This window comes from Rhinoderma darwinii, chromosome 11 (assembly GCF_050947455.1).
Source record: "Rhinoderma darwinii isolate aRhiDar2 chromosome 11, aRhiDar2.hap1, whole genome shotgun sequence".
NCBI classification, from domain to species: Eukaryota; Metazoa; Chordata; class Amphibia; order Anura; family Rhinodermatidae; genus Rhinoderma; species Rhinoderma darwinii.
In genome coordinates this window covers 33,429,557-33,451,652 of record NC_134697.1, presented here as the reverse complement: position 1 = coordinate 33,451,652, position 22,096 = coordinate 33,429,557, and the positions used below count along the sequence as shown (strand labels likewise).

Genomic DNA, 22,096 nt, shown 5'->3' with positions numbered 1-22,096 from the left:
TTTATTTCACCAAATCAGCGACGTTTCAACCCCAAGGGTCTTTCTCAAGGCTTGAGAAAGAACCTTGGGGTCGAAGCGTCGCTGTTTTGGTGAAATAAAGACACCTTATTTTGTACCTTGATAACGTGTGTGCTGCGGTTCTTCTACCTCTTCATGTATTTTATTAACACTATTAGTACATCAGACTTTTTACTCCCATTTTTTTGTGGGAGACAAGGTGAGCAAAAAACAGCAATTTCGGCAGTTTTCACTCTTTTTTGGCTTTTCTTTTTTAGAGTGTTTATCGTGCGGGTTAAATAATGTAAGGTTGTAATAGCTCGAACTTTTACGGGCACGGTTATACCAATTATGTTTTTTTACAATACTTTATGGGAAATGGGAGGGTCAAAATTTGTAATATTTTTTTTGTTTTTGCCTTTTTTTTATTAGTTGTTGGATCGCTTGCACAATATACTGCATTTCTTTTGTACTTATGCCACTGGCAGGGCTTAATACGAGCACAAAGTTGGTAGACCCTAAGGGCCTTCAGTAGGCCCAAGGCTGCCATGATAGGTATTGGCACTAAAGTATCCAAAAGATGTACAGCAAGGAAATCTCCTGTTCTTCTCTGCTCAGATGGAGAGCATGATCTCGGCCAGGCAGCATTATATTGGATACCTTGTATATCTCCTTGTTCTTTTACCTTCTTTCAGGGCATTTTAATCCCATGTTGCTATAGAATAAAGATTTTATATCCTACTTTTGTCAACAGTGGGAGTTATATCCAATTATTAATAACACAGCAGGAAAAAAGTTTTCAGTCTTTACTGGGAAGCAGCCAATACATTTCTTGAGGGAGCTGTTATTTCATACTCAATATCTAAGCGAAGAGAAACTACACAGTCAATAATGAACAGCGAGGCAGTTGATTGTGCTCGATGATGAATGTGAAATTCTGCATGGATATCCAGCCTGTAATAACATTACAGAAATAAACAACTTTATAACGGCATCGAATAAACAGCCATTTTTATGTTACCGCGTATTTCTGCGTAGAGCACGGTCGGCTTACAAAGAAACGCTCAGGATTACAGGAGATGCATAAAACACGATGAGGTCTTTTTGTTGATTAGCGGTTAGAAATGTTTAAGTACGCTGAAAGGCACGATGGGAGTTGTTTTCCTTTAGTCGACAACATCAGAAGACTTGATGCAAGTGATATAATTATTTATAGCGTGAATTGAATAATCGCAAATATATCAGTGGCAGAATTTGCAGCCATGTTGTAGGGGACTGAAGTCATTGTTCATCACTGGTGGTCTGAGACATTCATGAGTTTATTCATTGCGCTTTTCTTTGCCCAAGGATTTATTGCTATGCTCAGAGGCATAACAGAAAGCTCCTGGGCCCCAATGCAAATTTTGTAACAGGGTCTCCCGCTTACCATGTGCCATTTATAATACTGGTGTCTTCTTATGTGGCAGAGGGGTCTATGGGCTCCCTCAGGCACCAGGGCCTGGGTGCGTCTGCTATCCCTGCACCCCCTATAGTCATACCCCTGGATATACTCATTGTAAGACTCTAAAACATACATCATATCTTTGTGTGTAAACTCTGTGTGACATCCATGCCAGAAACGCAGTCCGATCTCATTGTAGCACTGTAAACTTAAAGGGTAACTAAGCGTTTAACAAACTTCTGCCATATAATAGTGACATGTCACAAGTTTTAATTGGTGGGGGTTCGAGCACTGAGACCCCACCGATCGCTAAAACGAAGCAGCAGAAGTGCTCGTGTGAGCGCTGAGTTGCTTCATTTCTGTTCGGCTTTTTCCGGAAATCGATGTAGTGGTGTACGGATCCAATAGAAAGTCTATGATCCCGTACACCACTACATCGGCTTTCCGGAAAAAGCCGAACAGAAACTAAGAGGCTCAGCGCTCACACGAGCACTTCTTCCGCTTTGTTTTAGTTATTGGTGGGGGTCTCAGTGCTCGGACCCCCACTGATCAAAACTTCTGACATGTCAGAAGTTTGTTGAATGTTTCGTTACCCTTTAAAATAAGTACAAGATAAGGATGAGCATACTATATAGCCGCACAGGGGACCAGCAGGTAAGGGGGCCCACTGCCACCTTTAAATCAGCTGTCTTCTGTCTATTAGATTGCATGTAAGAGACTGAGCAAATACATTTCATGGCTCATAATTACTGGTGGATTTTCAGAGAGACTCAGGATATATGCTGAGCTATTGGAGAGCAAGAGGCCCATATACTGTTCCTGCATGGGAGCCACTACAGACTCTGTCCACCATTGGTACATGAGAAGTATTTCAATGTATTCACAATGTTACAAATTTTTTTATGCATATTAATGCTACTACCTAAAGCTGCATTCACAGCTCTGCAGGCTTCAGAGCTGAAATCTCCTAACATATGGATAAATGACTGTACAGAGCGTGCATTCTGAGAAGTGTACAGTAGTATTTACACAAGACACTACAGTAATCTGATGTAGGAAAAATTAGCTGTCCCACTGCATTATAGGAGCCACGAAAACCTGTTAAGGGTGTGTCTGCTAACAAGCTTACTGACTGTTTCCAATAGCAACCAGCAGGATTGTGAATGAAGCTCTTATCTAAAATTCAGACTGTTACTCAGGATCAAGATATATATAATGCAATGTATTTACAAAGCTACTAAACCTGTTGATTATATATAAACTGTAAAATGGCGAGCATGCACTTGAGCATGGTCACAGACCTAACGATAATTGTTAATGTGCAGGAGACTTTGGGGGCAATTCCTTCAGGTTTGACGGCAATGGAGCTATTCTTACCATCAAAACTACAGTAAGACATGAGGAACCCGAACGGACCCCATTATAAGTCAATGGGGTTCGTTGGGATCCGTTGTACGATAAATCCGGCATAGCATTGTGGCTTCTGTTATGACGGGAAGCCACACCGCAGATGTGAACTCAGCCTAAAATAGTCAGGTCAAACTGATGGAAATGTTGTTCCCTTAGTCGTAACAGGTATAGGAATTATTTTACATTTGCAATACAAAGTTTATGAAAGGGATATTTTCAGAGTCTCTGTTGTTTTCAGGTTGTGGGACATAGAATGTGGAGCTTGTTTACGAGTCCTGGAAGGACATGAAGAACTGGTGCGATGTATTCGCTTTGACAACAAGAGGATAGTCAGCGGAGCATATGATGGGTACGTCTGTCCTTTTCCCTATGCTTCTCTTGTCTAGCCGTTCAGGTAATATCTATTTATTTCCCTTTTTCTATTCGATTTTGGCATTATTCTGTGTTGTTGCGGTGGCCATTTTGGCAAAAGTGACAACAGGAAGTGCAGCCATATTGGTTATCACTTTTTTAATTAGCTTCTCAGAAATTGACTGTCGGCAGTTATGTCGTCACCATATTCGGTCATATGGATTTTTCAGAAACTAATTTAGTGGCGGCAACAAATATGGCTGGACTTCCTGTTACTTTTGCAAATATGGCGGCCACAATTAAACAAGTACTAATATCTCTGTAAGCAAGTCAAAGATAGTTTCCAAACTTTGGCTGCTGATTTACTTACATATGGCCATTTTTATGTTTTGGTCGAAAATCCTCTTTTACATTTTTTCCCGGATCACTGTCCCTGTTCTTCCTAATCGGATCTATGCAATTAAATTCAGATTTTCCTAAAGGAAATGGGGGTGATTAGTAAATAGAAGGTATGGGCTTCTACATAATGTACAGTCTGTATGTAGTTTGAGTATAGTTTGTTGTTGTAGAGCAACAGGCGGCGGGGCATTGCCATTGAAGGACTTCTGAACCTGAAATGAAAAGTGACCGGTCAATATTGGTCTTTGAGTTCTTCCCTTCTGTCTAGTTGTTAAAAGAACACGATACATAGAAAATGTAAAAAAAAAAAATTGACCAATTCATCACTTATTCCCCTCCTTTCCTTTGATCCTATTCTGTTTTTTATTGCAATCATATTTCTGTGTTCATGGCCTCTCATTCTAACATACATGTGTCTTGCTTTAAGACAATTGGCTGACTTCCCTCACTGCTCTGTCTGCAATAGGAGACAAATAGTGGTTAAGCCCCACCCCTTTGGCTAAGTCCTGCCCACTCAGCCGATTGACAGCCTGATTTCTACCAGACTGTTTGTTTCAAGAACATGCAGAAAATCCTGCATACTGACCAACAGTGTGGTCAAATTTATCTTCTGACTATTTATTTAATTCTATGTTTAGTGTTCCCTAAAAAATTCAGTTCAACTGTTTTGGTTTTTATTTAGCGATACATCAATGACGTAGCACCATAGAACGAGGAAGATTTGGCATTAAGGAGTCTGAGAAACCTAGGTGGCGGACAACATGGAGGCTATTATAGCTTTAATAGAGGTTGTGTCACCCTACTTTCCCAGACTCCTAAATACCAATTCTTGCCCGTTATATGGCACTATGTCATCGCTGCATAGCTAAACACATTTGCAATCCAAGAACACGGACCATTCCCATGGGAGCTGTCACGGTGGCCTTTTACTACTGTCGTTTGATGCCCTTGTCCACCAGAAACCCATTGGCATGCATCTTTATTTACAAGGCATATTTTTGTCTTTGGCTTATTTAATTTTTTCAGTTAGGCTTTAATGGTTTGATAAAGAAGATAAACTGATTTTGTTAGTAAGTACAATTATGCAGGGAAGACGCTGTAGGTAAAAGATTTCATGTATAAGAATTAGAATAGGAAGAATGTTGTGTCTTTATCAGATGCCATTAAATGCTCCATTAATTAACATCACCTGTTCTTGTGCCATTCATCTTGGTTAATTTTAGAAATGTGCGGCGAAAATATTCTTATTTTTCATTCGGTTGTAACGAAGCTGAAGCATGTTTCATTAGTCAGAGCATTTATCAAAATATGTTCCCCGATCTGCTCACCGCGGGGCTTCGTTATTAAGGCCCTGCTCTAATTATCATCAGTGAGATGACAGCAGCGCTCGCTCATGTTTCATCACATGACCCGGTAAACGGCGCTGCTCCTTTTACACTCACACGTGATGCACTGTAGTGCTATTGTACACACACGAAGCACTCGAGAAACCTAAAGATCAAGTCCAGGATGTGAGCCACTTACACAGAGGTCATCACACCATTAAAAAAATGAAGGGTCTGCTCTGAGTTGTGTAGGGAGCTATGTCATCGTAGACGTGAACTTGAGACTTCGGTTGAACTTGAGATTTGCTAGCAAAAAAAGAAGGGCAACCTGTTGGTCAAAGCTGGATTGCCATGTATATGTTTGGTGTCTTGATTGTCTGATTTGTAGAACGTTGTAAATGGAAACAGCTTTGGTAAGATTCCAAGGTTATTGACGTATGACGCAAGGTAAAAGAACCCTAAGGGCCCTGTTCACACACAGTTTTTTTGCAGGCAGAAAAATCTGCCTCAAAATACCGTCTGGAATTTTGAGGCAGATATTCACCTGCCTGCACGCCGTTTGCCGCCGTTTTCACTGCATATTTCGCCCGCGGCCATTGAGCGCCACAGGCAAAAATCGCAGCGAAAAACGCATTCTCTGCCTCCCATTGATGTCAATGGGAGGTCAAAGACGTAAATGCCCGAAGATAGGGCATGTCGCTTCTTTTTCCCCAAAAACGTCAAGAAAACGCCTCCCAACCGCTCACGAGAAAAAAATGCCTCCCATTGAAATCAATGGGAGGCGTTTTCTGACGCGTTTATCGACGTGGTTTCGTGTCAAAAAACTTGTAAAAAAAACTCTGTGTGAACTTCCCCTAAGGCCCTGTTCACGCAAAGATTTTTTGCGGTGGAAACCATGGCAAAAAACTGCCGAAATTGAGTCCCATTGATTTCAATGGGAGGTGGAGGCGTTTTTTTTCCCGCAAGGAAAGAAAAACGCTTGCGAGAAAAAGAAGCGACATGCCCTATCTTTCTGCGTTTTCAGCCTCAAAAAACCCATTGAAATCAATGGGAGACGTGATTTTGGACGCGTGTTTCATCAAAAAATGCTTGGGGGTTTTCCCTTTGTCTGTTGAAAAAATAGGAAAAACAAAATGCCTTTGAAAACCGCGTCACAAACAGCGACAAAAATCGCGTCAACAAACGGGTGTGGTGCAAAACCACTTAAAAAAAACCGGGGCTAATTTTCTGCCCACAAAAATTTCCATGTAATCATACCCTGACTTTTTGGGCACTAATTTTGACATGGAAACCGTGTTGGAATCAGCGCTAAAAAATGACCGATTTCAATGGGAGGCAGAGGCGTTTTTTTCCCTGGGGCGGCTTTTGGCTGATGCCGTGGTTTCCACCTCTGACCTTCCATTGAAATCAAAAGGAGGCCGAGAAAACCCACGGCGCTAGTTTCTGAGCTTTTTTTTTGCTGCATTTTTTACCTGCGGTTCCTGCATTAAATTAACAGCAAAAATCGGCCACAGCAGGCAAAAATCGATGTGAAGACACAAAAAAAGTGCAGGCAGCTTAAAATTGGTCTTAAAATTCCTTAAGGAATTTTGAAGCAGATTTTTTTCTGCCTGCAAAAAACTGTGTGAACTAGGCCTTCTTCATTTAAAGGGCAACAAAGGTTTGTAGCCAGTATTTTTGTATTGATTCAATACATCTAAAATAAAAAATAAAGCAACTTCATAACAGTCTTGATTAAGGCTATGTTCACATCTGCGTCAGGGCTCCGTTCCGTCTGAGCTTTCCGTCGTAACGGAGCCCTGATTGACACAAACTGAAACCGTAGGTTTCCGTTTCCATCACCATTGATTTCAGTGGTGACGGATCCGGTGCCAATGGTTTCAGTTTGTCTCCGTTGTGCAAGGATTCTGTTGTTTTGACCGGATGAATAGCGTTGTCGACTATGCTATTCATCCGGTCAAAACGACAGAACCCTTGCACAACGGAGACAAACTGGAACCATTGGCACCGTATCCGTCACCATTGAACTCAATGGTGATGCAAACGGAAACCTACGGTTTCAGTTTGTGTCACTCAGGGCTCCGTTCCGACGGAAAGCTCAGACGGAACGGAGCCCTGACGCAGATGTGAACGAAGCCTAAGGCACTTTGTGTCTACAGCTCCTTTTCAGGCCTATGTGTCTCCATGGATAAAGAATAGAAGCAAACCCTTTTGTAGTCTGATCCTGCAGTCATGTTCTCTTCCATCTCACCCCTACATCTTACAGGTCTACTGAACGTATGAGAGAAGGAATTATGACTGCAGGAAAAGACTACACAGGGTTTGTTTGTAGTCTGTAACCATGGAGACATATTGGTCTGTATAGGAGCTGTAGATACAAAACGGCAGGAGATTTTTAATTACAAATATTTGCAAAGTTGCTTAATTGAAAAAAAAATATGGAAATTGAAGCCATACAATATTGGTTGCTTGTCAGGCTCCAATGTATTACACTTTCTGGTTATTCTGTGTTATTAAACTGATTAAACAAAACAAAAAAAACTTACAACAAACATATACCTTTCCCTTCCCCAAAACCGCTGGCCTTCATATATGTTGATGGTGTGATTTATTTTGATTCTCAATGTTCATAATACCCTTACCAAATGCATTTCATGCTCTGACGTTCTCCTTTGAAGTCTAAAAAGTCAATGTAAAATACAATAAACTGTAGTATAATTTTTAACGCAAACAAGTATTTTAGATTGAACTTTAATTCATTGTCTTAAAGGGGTAGTACAGGATTAGAAACTCATGACTTCTTTCTTCCACAAACAGTTTCACATCGGTCCACAGGTTGTATGTGCTATTGCAGCACAGCTCTATTCCTTTCATTAGAGCAGAGCTGCAATACCAAACACAACCCATGGACAAGTGGGGCACTATTTTTCTAATCCTGTTTGACCCCTTTAGGCCGGGTTCACGCATAGCCGAAAATCCGCAGCATAATACAGTAGCAGAAGAGTGGATATGATTTTAAAAAATCTCATCCACACGCTGCATAAATGATAAGCGGAAAAACTGCTCAGAAATTGATCTGCAGTGCGGTCTTTTAATCCGCAGCATGTCAATTGTATTTGCGTAATCGCTGCTTTTTTTTGTTGTTTGTTTTTCCCATTGAATTCAATGGGGAGCTAAAACCTGCAACAAATAGCAACTCAGAAAAAAATAAAATCTTATACTTACCCAGAATTCTATGCTTTTTCGTCCAGGCTGGCCTCCTGGGATGACATTTCATCCCATGTGACTGCTGCAGCCAATCCCAGGAGGCCGGTCTGCAAGACGTCAGAAGGTAAGTATGCACATTATTTTTTACTCTTCTTTTTTTCTTTTACTCCACAGCAAACATACTCGCCCAAAAAACGTAACACAATTTGGTGCAGTTTTTCATCCGGAATTCCCTGTGGCCTCCAGGGCGAATAAGCTGTGTACCTTTACGCAGCGTATCCGCCCTGTGTGAACTTACCCTAAAAGTGACCCTCCTCTTTCACGGAAGTGTGTTCGTCTGTCTGACTCTTCTAGTTCTGTCAGTCTATCTGACCATACAGACCCTCACATAACCTGCGCACGCCTTAAAAGATGGACGTTCAGGGAGGGATAAGACCAGTAGTGGCCACAGTATGACATGACCTTCTCCTTTGGTGATTAGTTTGTATTTTTCTGGGGGCTTTTTCTCCCTGTCCATTACTGTACTGAACTATCAGGTACTCCCTATTTGTTAATCCAGTAAGGCCTTATTCACACGGACGTGTCCGTTTTGCGCGCGCAAAAAACGCTGCGTTTTGCGCGCGCAAAAGGTCCGTGTGTCCTCAGCATATGATGCGCGGCTGCGTGATTTTCGCGCAGCCGGCATCATGATGACACTGCTTTTCTGTTTTCATTCATTGTTTTTACTGCTGTTGTGCGAATCACACGCGGCACCCGGAAGTGCTTCCGTGTGCCGAGCGCAATTTGCACGCACCCATTGACATCAATGGGTGCGTGCAGCGCGAAACACGGACAAATATGGGACATGTCATGCGTTTCACGCAGCGGACATACGCTGCGTGAAATTCACTGACAGTGAACGGCCCCATTCAGTAACATAGGTCCGTGCGACACGCGAGGCACGGACGTATTATACGTTTGTGTGAATAAGGCCTAAAAGTGTCAATTTATCCACCTAAATAAACAAAAATATATAGAAACATCAATACGGACAACCTTAATCCGCTGGCTAAATTCCATGGTACGTCACTGGTATCATTTTCCTCTTGCCATGATGACCCCTATAATGTCCTTTAGGCATAAAATAAAGTAATTGTAAACATTGTACATTAACCTACATGTATCGCTTTAAACCATACGAGCTTATTCCCCATTTCAACATTTAATTTGTTGAGAAGTGTTCTCGTTTTATTGGATTGTCTCTTCCTATTGTTAGCAATCTATAACTTACTCTTTGGCTTACAGGAAAATTAAAGTGTGGGACCTTGTGGCTGCGTTAGATCCGCGCGCTCCCGCAGGGACACTTTGTCTGCGGACACTTGTGGTAAGTATACAGAGATTTGTTGTGTTGCCTGCTTACAAGCATTAAGGCATTAAAACATAGCGGAATAATACGATTTGTTTTAGAGATTCGTTATTCAATAAGGGAGGGGGATCGCTCTGATTTACAAATTATTACATTAAAATTCACCAGGGAATATTGTGAAATTACAATTCTAATAGACAGCAAAAAAAACAACAAAAATAAATATCATATATTATTAATTATTGTAACTATAACCCCCTCCCCCTTACCCAGTGTATCCCCTTTAACTAATCCAGTTGGCAGACATGTTATGAGCTGTAGCCTTCCACTTAATGATAATAAGAACTGGGCTTTATTGCGATTTTATGCCCAATATTTATTGCACTATCCTACGGGGGGCATGAGATTTGCGCCAACAATATCAGAATGTTTGCGTTTGAGAAACGGAATATACACAAAGGATTTCAAGCGATCCCCATAGGTTAACTTGTGATATTGCAAGATTTACAGAGATCGCGAAGAGTGATAATCACAGCACCTAAAATCACAGGGCCTTGTGCTGAAACTTTGGATACACGGAACGGCTGAACTCTCATAAATATTCGATCTATGGCTGTTTATAGGATACATTATGTCTGTTATGCATAGAGAAAAGGGGGCTTCTTATGCACTTCTTTTTACGAGGCGTTTTTTTACGCGGCAGTTTTTAAAAACAGACGTGTAAAAAACGCCCCGTGGGAACGGAACGCCGTTTTTCCCATTGAAATCAATGGGCAGATGTTTGGAGGCGTTCAGCCCCCCGCATTTTTAGCTGTTTTTGGGGCGTTTACGGCCCGGAAAACGGCTGAAAATAGGTCATGTGAACATACCCTAAGGGAGAAATTTATCAAAAGTAGTGCAAAGGAAAAGTGGTCCATAGCAACCAATGCCATTTCAGCTTATATTTTCCAAAGGACCTCTGAAATATAAAAGCAGGAATCTGATTGCTGCGGGCAACTGCTCCATTTTTCCGTGGCACACCTTTTGATAAATCCCTTCCTTAGGCCCTGTTCTGCATCGGAGTCTCCGTTAGGAGCCTCTGTCACAAATAGAAGATTTTGCAGGACAAAATGACGAAAACCCAATGAAACCTCAACTGCCATTGGTTTCCATCAAGCGATGGATCAGTTTTTGCCGTTATTCTGTTCCTCTGATGGAACAGAATACATTTTTTTAAAAAGCACAGATGTGAACAGAGCCTTAGTCGCTAACGGTAGTAGTAAAAATCGATACTCATTATTATATTCCTTCTTTACAGTTTGGAATGCAATACCCCATAAAGACCTGCAAATATCTGATTATTTGATGACCATGTACGTTCATATGTTGAAGGGGTTGTCCAGTTTCATCAAATTAATGTTACTTTTTGTATAATTAAAAGTTATACAATTTTCCAATATACTTTCTGTATTCCTCACAATTTTCAAAAAAATTTCTGCTTGTTGTTATTCAGTGGGAAACGTCATTGTTTACTTCCAGTGAATAATAGTCTGTCCATGGTCATGTGATGGACACACAGGTGCTGGGATCGTTACAGGGTCATGTGATGGACACACAGGTGCTGGGATCGTTACAGGGTCATGTGATGGACACACAGGTGCACGGCTTGTTACAAGACACAGCTCTGATACACATACTATAACTGTAACAATCCCAGCACCTGTGTGTCCATCACATAACCATGGACAGACTATTATCCACTGGAAGTAAACAATGAATGTTCCTACTGAATAACAACAAGCAGAGATCTTGAAAATGGCGAGGAATTAAGACAAAACGTATGTAAAAAATTGTATGATTTGAAATTATGCAAAAAATAACATTAATTTGCTAAAACCGGACAACCCCTTTAATTGCTTTGACACCTACTTTGTTTGTATTGTACAGAACAGCAGATTAGTGATACATAGTATTAGAGAACAGACCGCCAAAAGGCTTTCATTTCATTTTTAGCAAGTGGTACTAAGCACCAGCCTCTCAATTTGTTACTGAAGTTGATGGGAAACAAGATCTGTGTAATTGCGGCTTCATCCAGGAACCATTATTTTCCCTCTTGGCAAAATTTCACTGCGGCCTGTTAAATAGAAACACACTTAAAAGGATGGGAGCTGTGGCTCGTGTATGGTTGTGACCACAGGAGATCAGAATTTAGAGTGCTGCCATTATGGTCGTCCAAAATTAATCTTGGCTTAGTACCAGGAAATGAATAGCCTCCTATAGCTTCTGTTCAAATTGCAAGCAGTAGGAGAAGGTTCATAGTTCATGGCTCTTGATTGCAGGATCATTTGTCTTCACTTTGAAGTTTATAAGACGTCGCAATGTCTGCTTGATCCGGCGGAATAATGTTATGGCTCATTTTTATAGCTTGTGGTCTGAAGATTAGTGTATAGACATACTGACACTAACATTATCCACTGATATCATACATGTTCTAGCACCGATATTCCTACAAATAGTGCAAAAATTCTAATAAGATTATAATATAGAAGGGAGAACACTTGTCTGAAGATGGGGAGTTAAATCTTCTTTAGTTATGCAACTGTAATAAATCATCTAAAACAGACCATTATGTCACCTGCTGCCCAGTACCAATGTGAATTTTTTATATTCTAGAAAAAAACATTTGTTTGGTTGATCATTTGTCAATTTAAATTTTTTTTTTTTTTTTAAGAAATAGCCCCACTTTTGTACATGGGTAAGATTGGTATTGCAGTTCAGCACCATTCGGCGTAATAGGGATAAAGCTTAATTTTATACATCCCATATTTTATTTTTCTTCTAATTTTAAAAAACCTCTTTAATTTCCAAATGTATTTTCAGTGCGTGGAGCCAGTGTGGGATTCACTCGATACATTTTTTGCTTACTTTTGCACCATGATGTTTTGTAGTCTGGTGTCGCATTTAAAGCATATCTGTTATTTCAGGTGACTTTTCAGAAGAAGCGGTCGTATACATGAGGAATAACACGATTTCTGGCAATTACATTACTTGTATATGTCATTTTATCTCTAATTGTCAGTTGTCCTATAAAGGGGTTTTCCAGTCCCTAAAAATTGATGGTCTATCCTCAGGACAGGCCATCAAAAGCTGATGGGTCGGGTCTGACTCTCAGGACCCTCGCCGATCAGCTGTTTTGAAGGGGATGCAGCGCTCGTATGAGCGCTACTTCCCCTTCATTTCTACTTGCTCACTGTGAATTGTCGATACTAATGTAGCGGTGAATCATAAGTATTGCAGCCTTCCTCTCCCTTTGAAGTGAATGGTAGAAAAGGCTGCAATACCTGGGAATCGCCGATAAATGTGTGTCGTCGTTTCACAGTGAGCAAGTAAAAATGAAGGGGAAGCAGCGCTCGTACGAGTGCTGCACCCTTTTCAAAACAGCTGATCGGCGGGGGTCCTGGGAGTCGGACCAGACCCATCAGCTTTTGATGGCCTATCCGGAGGACAGACCATCAATTTTTAGGGTCTGGAAAACCCTTTTAACTCTGGTCCAATCGCGGAGGAGACTAGCAGCTATGATGTCTCCCATACACAGTACACCGAGAGAAGAGGATCTCTCTCTGTCTCGCTCAAAATCTGTCTCGCGCACTCAAAATCTGCCTCGCTCGCTCAAAATCTATCTCGCGTGCTCAAAATCTGTCTCGCTCTCTCTCGCTCAAAATCGTCCATCTGTCTCTCATAATCTGTCTCTCTCAAAATCTGTCTCATCTCTGCCCCTCTCAAGATGGAGAGTGAATGATCAGTGCATGCGGCAGGGGAGGGTGGGGGGAGTCTGATAAATGGAGAAAGAGGCATTTTTCTTAATAATATAAACAACAAACTCTCTTATTTTCGTGTGTACTAATGATTTATGGACAGTTTGTTGAAATAAGAGGGAATCTTTAAAATGTCTTGTAGATTATACAGATCTTCCATCCAGGCAATGTATAGTATAGTCCACGCTAGGACCACATAAGGAAGCAGAACTTCATGTCCAGATATTTGGTGAAGAGCTACATACAAAATCGGTCAAAGGAAAGAGATTCTCTAAAGAGAGCTAAATTTTTTAAAGTGGTTGTCTCATCCTTTTCCATATTCCATGTTACGGGATATGGGCATAGGTGTCACTTGAAGCTCCTCAGCCCAGTGCAAAATTTGTAACCCCCCCCCCCCCCCCCCGCCACAGGGGACCATGATATATAAATCAACCACAAGTGAATATCATATTATATGTTATTGTTGCCTCCATGTATAATTCTATGACCCTATGTTTCCTTTTTGTCAGGAACACTCAGGAAGAGTTTTCCGGCTACAGTTTGACGAGTTCCAGATAGTCAGCAGTTCTCACGACGACACTATTCTTATTTGGGATTTTCTAAATGACCCAGCTGCAGATGCGGAGTCTAACCACTCACCTTCTAGAACATACACTTATATCTCCAGATAAATAACACTAAACAGTACCTCACAATTGCACAGGTAAGTCCCGGAAGACATCATGTCGTCAAGATTATTTTCTTTGTATTTTTTTCTTATTTTGTCGTTGCTAATCTATTACCTTTTTTTCCTCTTATAAGTTAAACTGGAGATGTGTAAAATTTACATATAACATGTTTTGCTACAAAACTAAAGTTTTTTGTTTCCAATTGACCCTCATGTGCGAATTCAAAGTCTTCCCAGCAAATATTAAAGTCCAACCCCACTCAAAACTCTACTGTAATTTCAGTTAACCCTGCTTAGGTCATACCCACGGGTATCCGGAGAGCGGAGACGGGATATCTGTTGCATGGCCATCATGCTGAAGATCTAGTGTTCAGCACTGATTTTCTTCCCGTAACTTAATGATGGCTCTGCAGGACTAAGGAGTCAGACAGACTTCTATTTTTTAACATTTCAAGGCCATTATTTTGCTAGTGAACCATGTGCTTTTCCTTGTGAGCACCCTGCATAACACATGAGTGTGAGATAGGGAGAAGGTTAATGATATTCGCTACAGTCACACCTTAATTTTCAGGCTTTTCGTTTTGACGATAAGTGTCAAATCCTCAACCGAAGAGGCCAGAACAATAACTTCTTAGTTGTGGTATTTGCTCATAAAAGTAGTAAGTCTTTAGGCTACATCCAGACATAGCGGAAGAAATCTGCCACGGATTTAGTCACAAATCCCTGCTGAATCCGCAGTGATGCCACGGCAAAATCTCCAAGTTATACATGCGGTTTTCACCATGGATGTGCTGTGGATTTCACCCTATAATACATTGCAGGGGTGAAATCCATGGCTTTTCCACAGCAGAATTAACATGCTACAGATTTGAAAATCCACAACATGCTCGTATTTCCGAGCCGAGTTTTTCCGCTACATATGGGTAGGGTTTTGTAAAGGTGCGTGGATGCCATTTTTTTATGTCATAATATTACAAGTTAAGGGGACTAGATTACTGGGGATGGGTCATTGATCCAGGGATTTATTCTGATTATTCTAATAACTTTTCCCTAAAATTAGTAAAATTGGCTCTAGCCTCATGGGGTATTTGCCTTCCTCTGGATCAACACTGCCAATTAATTAATAGGTTGAACTGGATGAACTTATGTCTTTTACATATGGACTATTTTACTATGACCACGGCATCTAAGGATTTTGACAGAGGGCATGGGCACTACGACAAAGGCCTATTAGGCTGCCTGTCAGAATAATTCTGTATTATGTAAGCGATCAAAGGTCCGCATGTACAAGTCCCCTTGTAGGACTAATACATTTTGTGAAATAAAGTAAAAAAAATAAAAATTGTTTAGAAGTATAAAACATAAAAATCCAAGTAAAAAAAACAAATAAAAGGAATAAAGCTATAAAAAAAATATACAAAATTGGTTACCCCATGGCCGTAACGAAAAGGTACAAAAATTTACCCCCCCCCCCCCCCGCACGGTACACGCCGTAGAAAAAAACAGAGTGAGAATTGCTTTATTTGTTCATCCTGCCTCACAAAAAAACGGAATGAAAAGTAATCAAAAAGTCATAACAATGAAAACGACATGTCATCTCGCAAAAATAAGCTCTCATACAGCTCCGTCCACGGAAAAATAATGTTATGGGTCTTGGAATGAGGCGACACAAAAACAATAATTAATTTTTTTTAAGAATTTTTATTGTGCAAAACTAGTAAAAAAAAATCCCCGTAATTGTACTGACCTGAAAAATAAAGTTGACATCTCATTTATAGTGCACAGTGCATGCCATAAAGAGAAAACTGAAAATACAATGACAGAATAGCTCTTTTTCTGCAAAATTCGCCCTGCATTGTGCCCTAAATGGATTGTCCACAAGCGGAAAACTGATGACCTCAGGATAGTTCATCAGTATATGATCGGTGCGGGTCTGACACTCGGACCCCACACCGATCAGCTGTTCAGTCTGCCTCCGGGCGCCGGATGTTTTGAGCAGCATGCAGTAGTTTAAGCCGGAAGCAGATGGCTTCGACCACTGCATAGCGGCCGTTCTGCAGAACTGCAGCTCTGCTCATATTTACTTGAATAGGAGCAGGACTGCAGCTTGGCAGCTATTCCATGACCGGAGCCATCTGCTTCCGGCATGGACAGCCGGTGCCTGGAGGCAGCTGGAGCAGCTGATCAGTGCTGGGTCCGTTGTCAGACCCCCACCGATCATATACTAATGACCTAACCGGTGGATAGATCATCAGTTGTCCGCTCGTGGACAACGCCTTTAAGGCCAAATTTGTTGTCTCAATAAGAGGTGAAAATGGTGAGGAATTGAAACACAAAGTATATTAGAAAGTTGGATAAAGAATCAGTATACAGTAATTAAAGTCCTTTGCTTTGGACATTCCCTACTTATTAGAAGGGTACCTTGACAATAAGCTGTGTGTTTCCCTATTGGGACCACCAGCAGTCATCTATAATCTGTGGGGAAACCTGGCAGTAAGTGTTCAATTTCCCTGCAGCGCCACCACAGGGAAAATGAAGCATTACACAGTGCCCATACATATCAATGGGTTGTTTGTGTAATGTAGAATAGGACAGGTCCTCCATAGCGAGAGACGCTCTTCGTAACCGCTCTCAACTCTGGCAAAAATATGAGGATCCTGAGCAGAGGACCCCCTCTATTAACTCAGATATTTTTGCAGGGGTGTATGAAAATGTTTTTTCTTTTTAAACCAGGGAACAATTTAGTTATCATTGCCTATACAGCTATGAAACTTTATTCGGAATTGAATTATTATGTGTTGTTTTTTTTAATATTACTGTAAATGATACTTTCTTTGTATCTGCTGCAGGACTTGTTTGGAAAATATGGTAAATTAATCACCTATGAATGCCAGGAAAATGAACAGTTTACTTGACCAGTATTTGATGAAATAGGCTTGTTTGTCTCGACACACCCTGGAATAATGATAGGGTCTGACAGCTGGAAGCAGCCTGGACCATTCTGCACAGCGGACTGCTGGAGTGCTGCTATATGAAGATTATCATTGTCATTTTTTTTTATCCCCCTCTCTGTCATTGCTACTGGGGTTCGCCGCTTATTACAATACTAGAGGCTTGCACTTTTAAAGGAAAAGGAAACCTGTTAAAAATGTAGGAAGCGGACAAGTCGCGGATCCTTTCAAATATTTAACGTCTTGCCAGAATGTCTGATGCTTTGCTGTAAGCGAAAGAAAAATTTCATCGGTGTCCCACGCTCACGCTGCTTTCAAGTGTGGTTAAGTTTGGAAATTCCTGGAACTTATGCAGAGAATTTGGGAAATTGGAATAAGATTTTATTCACAACAATGACTCCGGACCCCTAGTGAAATAAATATGTATGTTTTACCTTAGTAAGCATGGATTTTTTTATTTTATTTTTAGCCCCCACCACCCTTTTTTTAAATTATTGTTGTCATTTTTTTTTAATTGTAATATTTTTTAATTTTTGATTGTTTAGTGTTTGCTTGTATATTTGTTTTTCCCCACAGTATTGTAACAATTTAAGTGTTGTAGTACCATGTTTAGTTCTGTATGGGCTATTAAAATGTAGAGTCAAAATACACGGATTAGATATTTTATTATCCTATAGGGAAAATCACTTTGAATTTTCATTTTTTTTAATTAGCATATTTATTGATTTTTACTATGTTACATTGTGTTGTCATGTGTTTATTATTTAAGAAGTTAACCACCACAAAATTGTATTTGTCATCTCGTAGTCATCTAGGATTACCATTCATATACTAGATATTCACAATTTTCCATCTAATCAAAGTTTTTGTAAGTCTTACATTGTTAAAGAAACATTCCAGGCAAAACATATATACTTTTTTGTGCCTAGTGCAGGACCTAACAAGACAGTGCATGACACCTGTATTCAAATAACACCAAAAGGGAATTCCTGTGTCATGCTCCACAAGGAGAGGTTATCACGGCACTGGAGAAACAGAGCAAAATATAATATGGTGGGTGCTGATCCAAAGTCCCATGAATAGAATCCACAAACAGAGAGCAACAAGGCAGCATATCCAAAATTACTGGAAATTTATTTATCCACAGGTGCGACGTTTCAGTCCAACAGCGTGCTTGAGAAAGGTCCTGTTGGACTGAAACGTTGCACCTGTGGGTGAATAAATGTCCATTTATTTTGGATGTGCTGCCTTGTTGCTGTTTGTGTCATGCTCCGTCCCTTAGGCTCTGTACTAGGTACAACAAAGTGCATGTGTTTTGCTCAGAGTGTTCCTTTATCCATTTCCAAAATTTTAATCGAAGATGTTTTTTTAAAGGGGTAGTCCGAGCGTTAAAAAAACAAAAAACAAAAAAAAAAAAAAACACAAAATAAGGAGCAGCTTATTAAAAATGTTATTAAAAAAAATAAATACTCCCACGTTAAATCTCCCGCTATTCCAGCATTTATACTCCGGTGGTTCCCCCAATCATTATTTACTTTCTAGGAGTGATGGTGTGCCTAAATACTCACTGGCCTCAGCGGTCTCATGCCATAGATACTGTCCTCACCACTGATGCCAGGGATTGGCTGCAGCAGTCACGTGCCGCTACTGCATGTCATTACTCTGGGCAAGAAAACGTAGACTAGCACAGGATCACCGGAACATCTGTGCTGGAGTAGCGGCATTTTACAGGTGAGTATTGTTTTCTGTGTTTTTTCCATGTGCTGCTTCTAGTTTGATTTTCTTTAACTCTGACAACCCCTTTAATTAAATATTATTAAGAAATGGGTTTGTTGTTTTTTTTAAAGGCCTTTCTTTTAGATTGTGTGTGCAAATGATTATTTAAATTTTGTATTGAAATGGTCTTCGTACTTGTTTTATTCACAAAAAGAAACGGCACACATGATAGAGCAGATAAGAGAGGAGAAAAATGAGATTGCTAGATCACTTTTTAATAGGTTATTATGGATAAACACTGCAGACAGCACAATTGGCCATCTCTTCGTGATTGGTTCAAGGACAGACCAAAGTAACTCATTAGAGTCCACAAATTCAGTCTCGTCAGTGGCCACACAGTCATAGCTTGTCTGTGTTTTTTTTTTGGGGGGGGGGGGGGGTTTTGGTGCTATAACCAATAATGCGCAATTTTGTTTAGGAATTTTTGAAGGCAATGAACTATATGGTAATTTGTCAATGGCTTTTACTGATCACAGTGTCACAGTATATATTGGTTCATGCGTCCTGGTTAGATCTTTTGGAGAATCATGGAAAATAAATTGTTATTATGGGGTAATTGTGTAGTATTTACTAAAAATATTCCTGATACTCGCATACAAATAACAAATGAAATGCATTGCACAATTTATCTACATTTAATTTTATTCTGCACTATATATTATGCCTTTATAATATGTTTGAGGTCACTGTGAAATTGTGGGATTACTGAGACTTGATTACAATGGTTTACAGTATTGGAAAAATATTGCAAGTGGAGTTTTTGTGACCGTCCCAAGGTCGCTATTCATTTTCTTTTCTATGGAAAACCAGTTATGGTTCTACGACTCTCACCGGGTCATAATCACATCTTATTATAATCTATGGATTTGTAAGTATATACAGTAACTCTGGACACTTTTACCTGATTGTTATTACAGTGAGGTGAGGGCCATGCACAAAAGAACAGTTCAGGGTAAAATCAAATATATGTTGCCTTTACTTGCAAAATGATAGCTTTAATCTAATTGTTAAGGGTTAGGCCAAAGATGGCGGATATTGCAAAGAGCCAAATCTACGGTGAAAATCTGTGCTTTTCTGTAACAGGGAAAAATCGTAGCATGCAATGAATTCCAGGCAGATATTTTCCAATATGTTTTCAAAACCACATCGACATGTATTGTACAGTAAATTGTGCAGATTTTCAATGCGGAATCAGCATTAAAAATCTGCTACAAAACTGCTATGTCTGAACATACCCTAAAGGTGACTTGGTTCTTGTTAATTGCACTAGTTTTTATATACAATGCATTTTATCTTAATTTATACAATGTATTGATTGAAAGGCAACCATTTTCATAGATCTATATAGTGTTAAATTGGTTTTCCAGCCAGTAAAAATTGATGGCCTATCCTCACGGTAGGCCATCAATATATGATGGGTTGGGGTCTGACTCCGGTACCCCTCCCGATCACCTGTTTTGAAGGGGGTGCAACGCTTGTACGAGCCCAGCTTCCCCTTCATTTCTACTTTCTCACTGTGAATCTTCGACACGTATTTAGCGGCAATTCACTGGTATTGCAGCCTTATCCGATTGAAGTTAATGGGAGAAAAGGCTGCAATACGTGTGAATTGCTGCTACATGTGTGTCAACGATTCACAGTGAGCAAGAAGAAATGAAGGGGAAGCAGCGTTCGCACAAGCGTTGCACCCCCTTCAAAACAGGTGATCGGCAGGGGTACCGGAGTCAGACCCCAACCCATCATATATTGATGGCCTACCGTGAGGATAGGCCATCAATTTTTACTGCCTGGAAAACCAATTTAACACTATATAGATCTATGAAAATGGTTGCCTTTCAATCAATACATTGTATAAATTAAGATAAAATGCATTGTATGTCTTATAGACAATGTGCATGGCGTGTAGATGGCTTTTTCAACATTACTTTGGACAGCCATATAAATGAAGTATCACGTTTAAAAATACAGAAAATTAAGAAATGTTCCTTGTTTAGAAATATGAATCCTGACGTGAAATAAAGCTACTAGGAATAGGATATACGGTACATCAGCTTGGTTTGTGGTTAAAGCTAATCTTGTAGAAGTTTATCAATTTTAGTTATTATTTTCTGACAACTGCCGGGCTGAAGTAGGAAAAATAGAGCTTTCAAATTATCCTTCGACCCATCTCGCGGAGGCGGTGTACTGAGGAGAAGGAAGACGAATTGGGAAAGTTGAAGTTTATTTCCTTCAGTGTTATGCTCTATACTTGATCTAGTTCTATTCCCTAGATTCTCCAAACATTTTCCACAACTAAACAGTGGAACGTAGAGTTTCATTTGTAAGAACGTTATTTCACCCCAGGCATGCTTTAATTATATTGAATTCAGGAGAAGCGTACATCACCAGTGTTGGCTAAAAGCATTGATAGCCTTTGTAATCTTCAATCTCACCTCTTATCCTAGTAATAAAAATGAAAAATGACCATCTGTGATGAGGTTTAGTGTTAACATAGTATTGTGTGTATGGTTTTTTTTGGTGTTTTTTTTTTACACGTTTATAATGGACTTTAATTACTCCACTAGATATTTTTTATTTTTTTTTATTCATTGTCCATTCGGACAAAAAAAACACTAAAATTTATTTGGTGGGGAATTATGTGTGCAGTAATGCTTTTTATTTCAGATTGGCTAAAAGGAATTTTAGTCTTTTGACGGGTCACAGGGAAAATAAAATGCATTGTATTATGTGGGTTACAGTACGGGACTCTGGATTGGTACCAAAAATGTTGACTTCATTATCACCTGATTATTTTACTGCCAAAGAAAAAGTGAGCATCAAGTACAAGATTTAAAACCATAACCCTAGAAACAAATGAAGAGTAGCATCATTGTCCTCCTTGAAAAAACTGTTTAAGTAAAACTCTTACTGAATCGTATTGATTTCACACTGGCAGACACATGTTCTCTGAACTATTGTCATGACGTACTAGACACATTTGGCGTTAAGCGTTTGATGTGAATGAATGATTTACCGTGAGGGTTATGAAATTCAACTGCAAAAACGATTAGTTTTTAGCATAAATTAGTTCATATATGGCAATTTTTTCATACTTTTATTTGCTTAAGTAATACCAAATGTATGTACAAAATAAATGCACCACGTTCGAATTTTTTCCTAAGCTTTTGATAATATTTATTTGCAAAAAGTTCTTTGATTAAAATTCAGGTGTGTTCTATTTTATTAGGACATTTTATTGCATTTACTTTTTCTTTGACATCATAGTTTTGGCCCATACAATGTTTCCCTAAGTAAGATGTACTTTGTTACTAATTAAAAATAATAGTTTAAAAAAAAAAGTAGAAAATTCATAAAATTTTGAAGTGATGGACAACGAAAACAATAAATATGTTTGTTGCTGTGATGTATGCCTTGTAGCGTTGCACGGTGATAT

General features: G+C 39.7%; 1 protein-coding gene and 1 long non-coding RNA gene across 13 annotated transcripts in view; one reads left to right on the top strand and one right to left on the bottom strand.

Annotated features, from left to right (window-relative positions):
* The window catches only part of BTRC (beta-transducin repeat containing E3 ubiquitin protein ligase), a 182,209-nt gene extending 164,201 nt beyond the window's left edge, over positions 1-18,008 (top strand). For all 12 annotated transcript variants that reach the window (XM_075841044.1, XM_075841042.1, XM_075841037.1 and 9 more), the window contains 4 exons: positions 3,087-3,197; positions 9,415-9,493; positions 13,779-13,972; positions 16,786-18,008. In XM_075841044.1, the coding sequence (XP_075697159.1) occupies positions 3,087-3,197; positions 9,415-9,493; positions 13,779-13,940 (352 nt within the window). In that variant the 3' untranslated portion in view covers positions 13,941-13,972; positions 16,786-18,008. The remainder of the gene's footprint in view (positions 1-3,086; positions 3,198-9,414; positions 9,494-13,778; positions 13,973-16,785) is intronic.
* On the bottom strand, positions 825-7,200 carry LOC142662833 (uncharacterized). Its single transcript, XR_012851007.1, has 3 exons — positions 7,131-7,200; positions 3,570-3,675; positions 825-951 (listed from the first exon to the last, which is right to left on the bottom strand). It is a non-coding gene; the product is annotated as an uncharacterized LOC142662833 (long non-coding RNA).
* Positions 18,009-22,096: the final 4,088 nt, after the last annotated feature.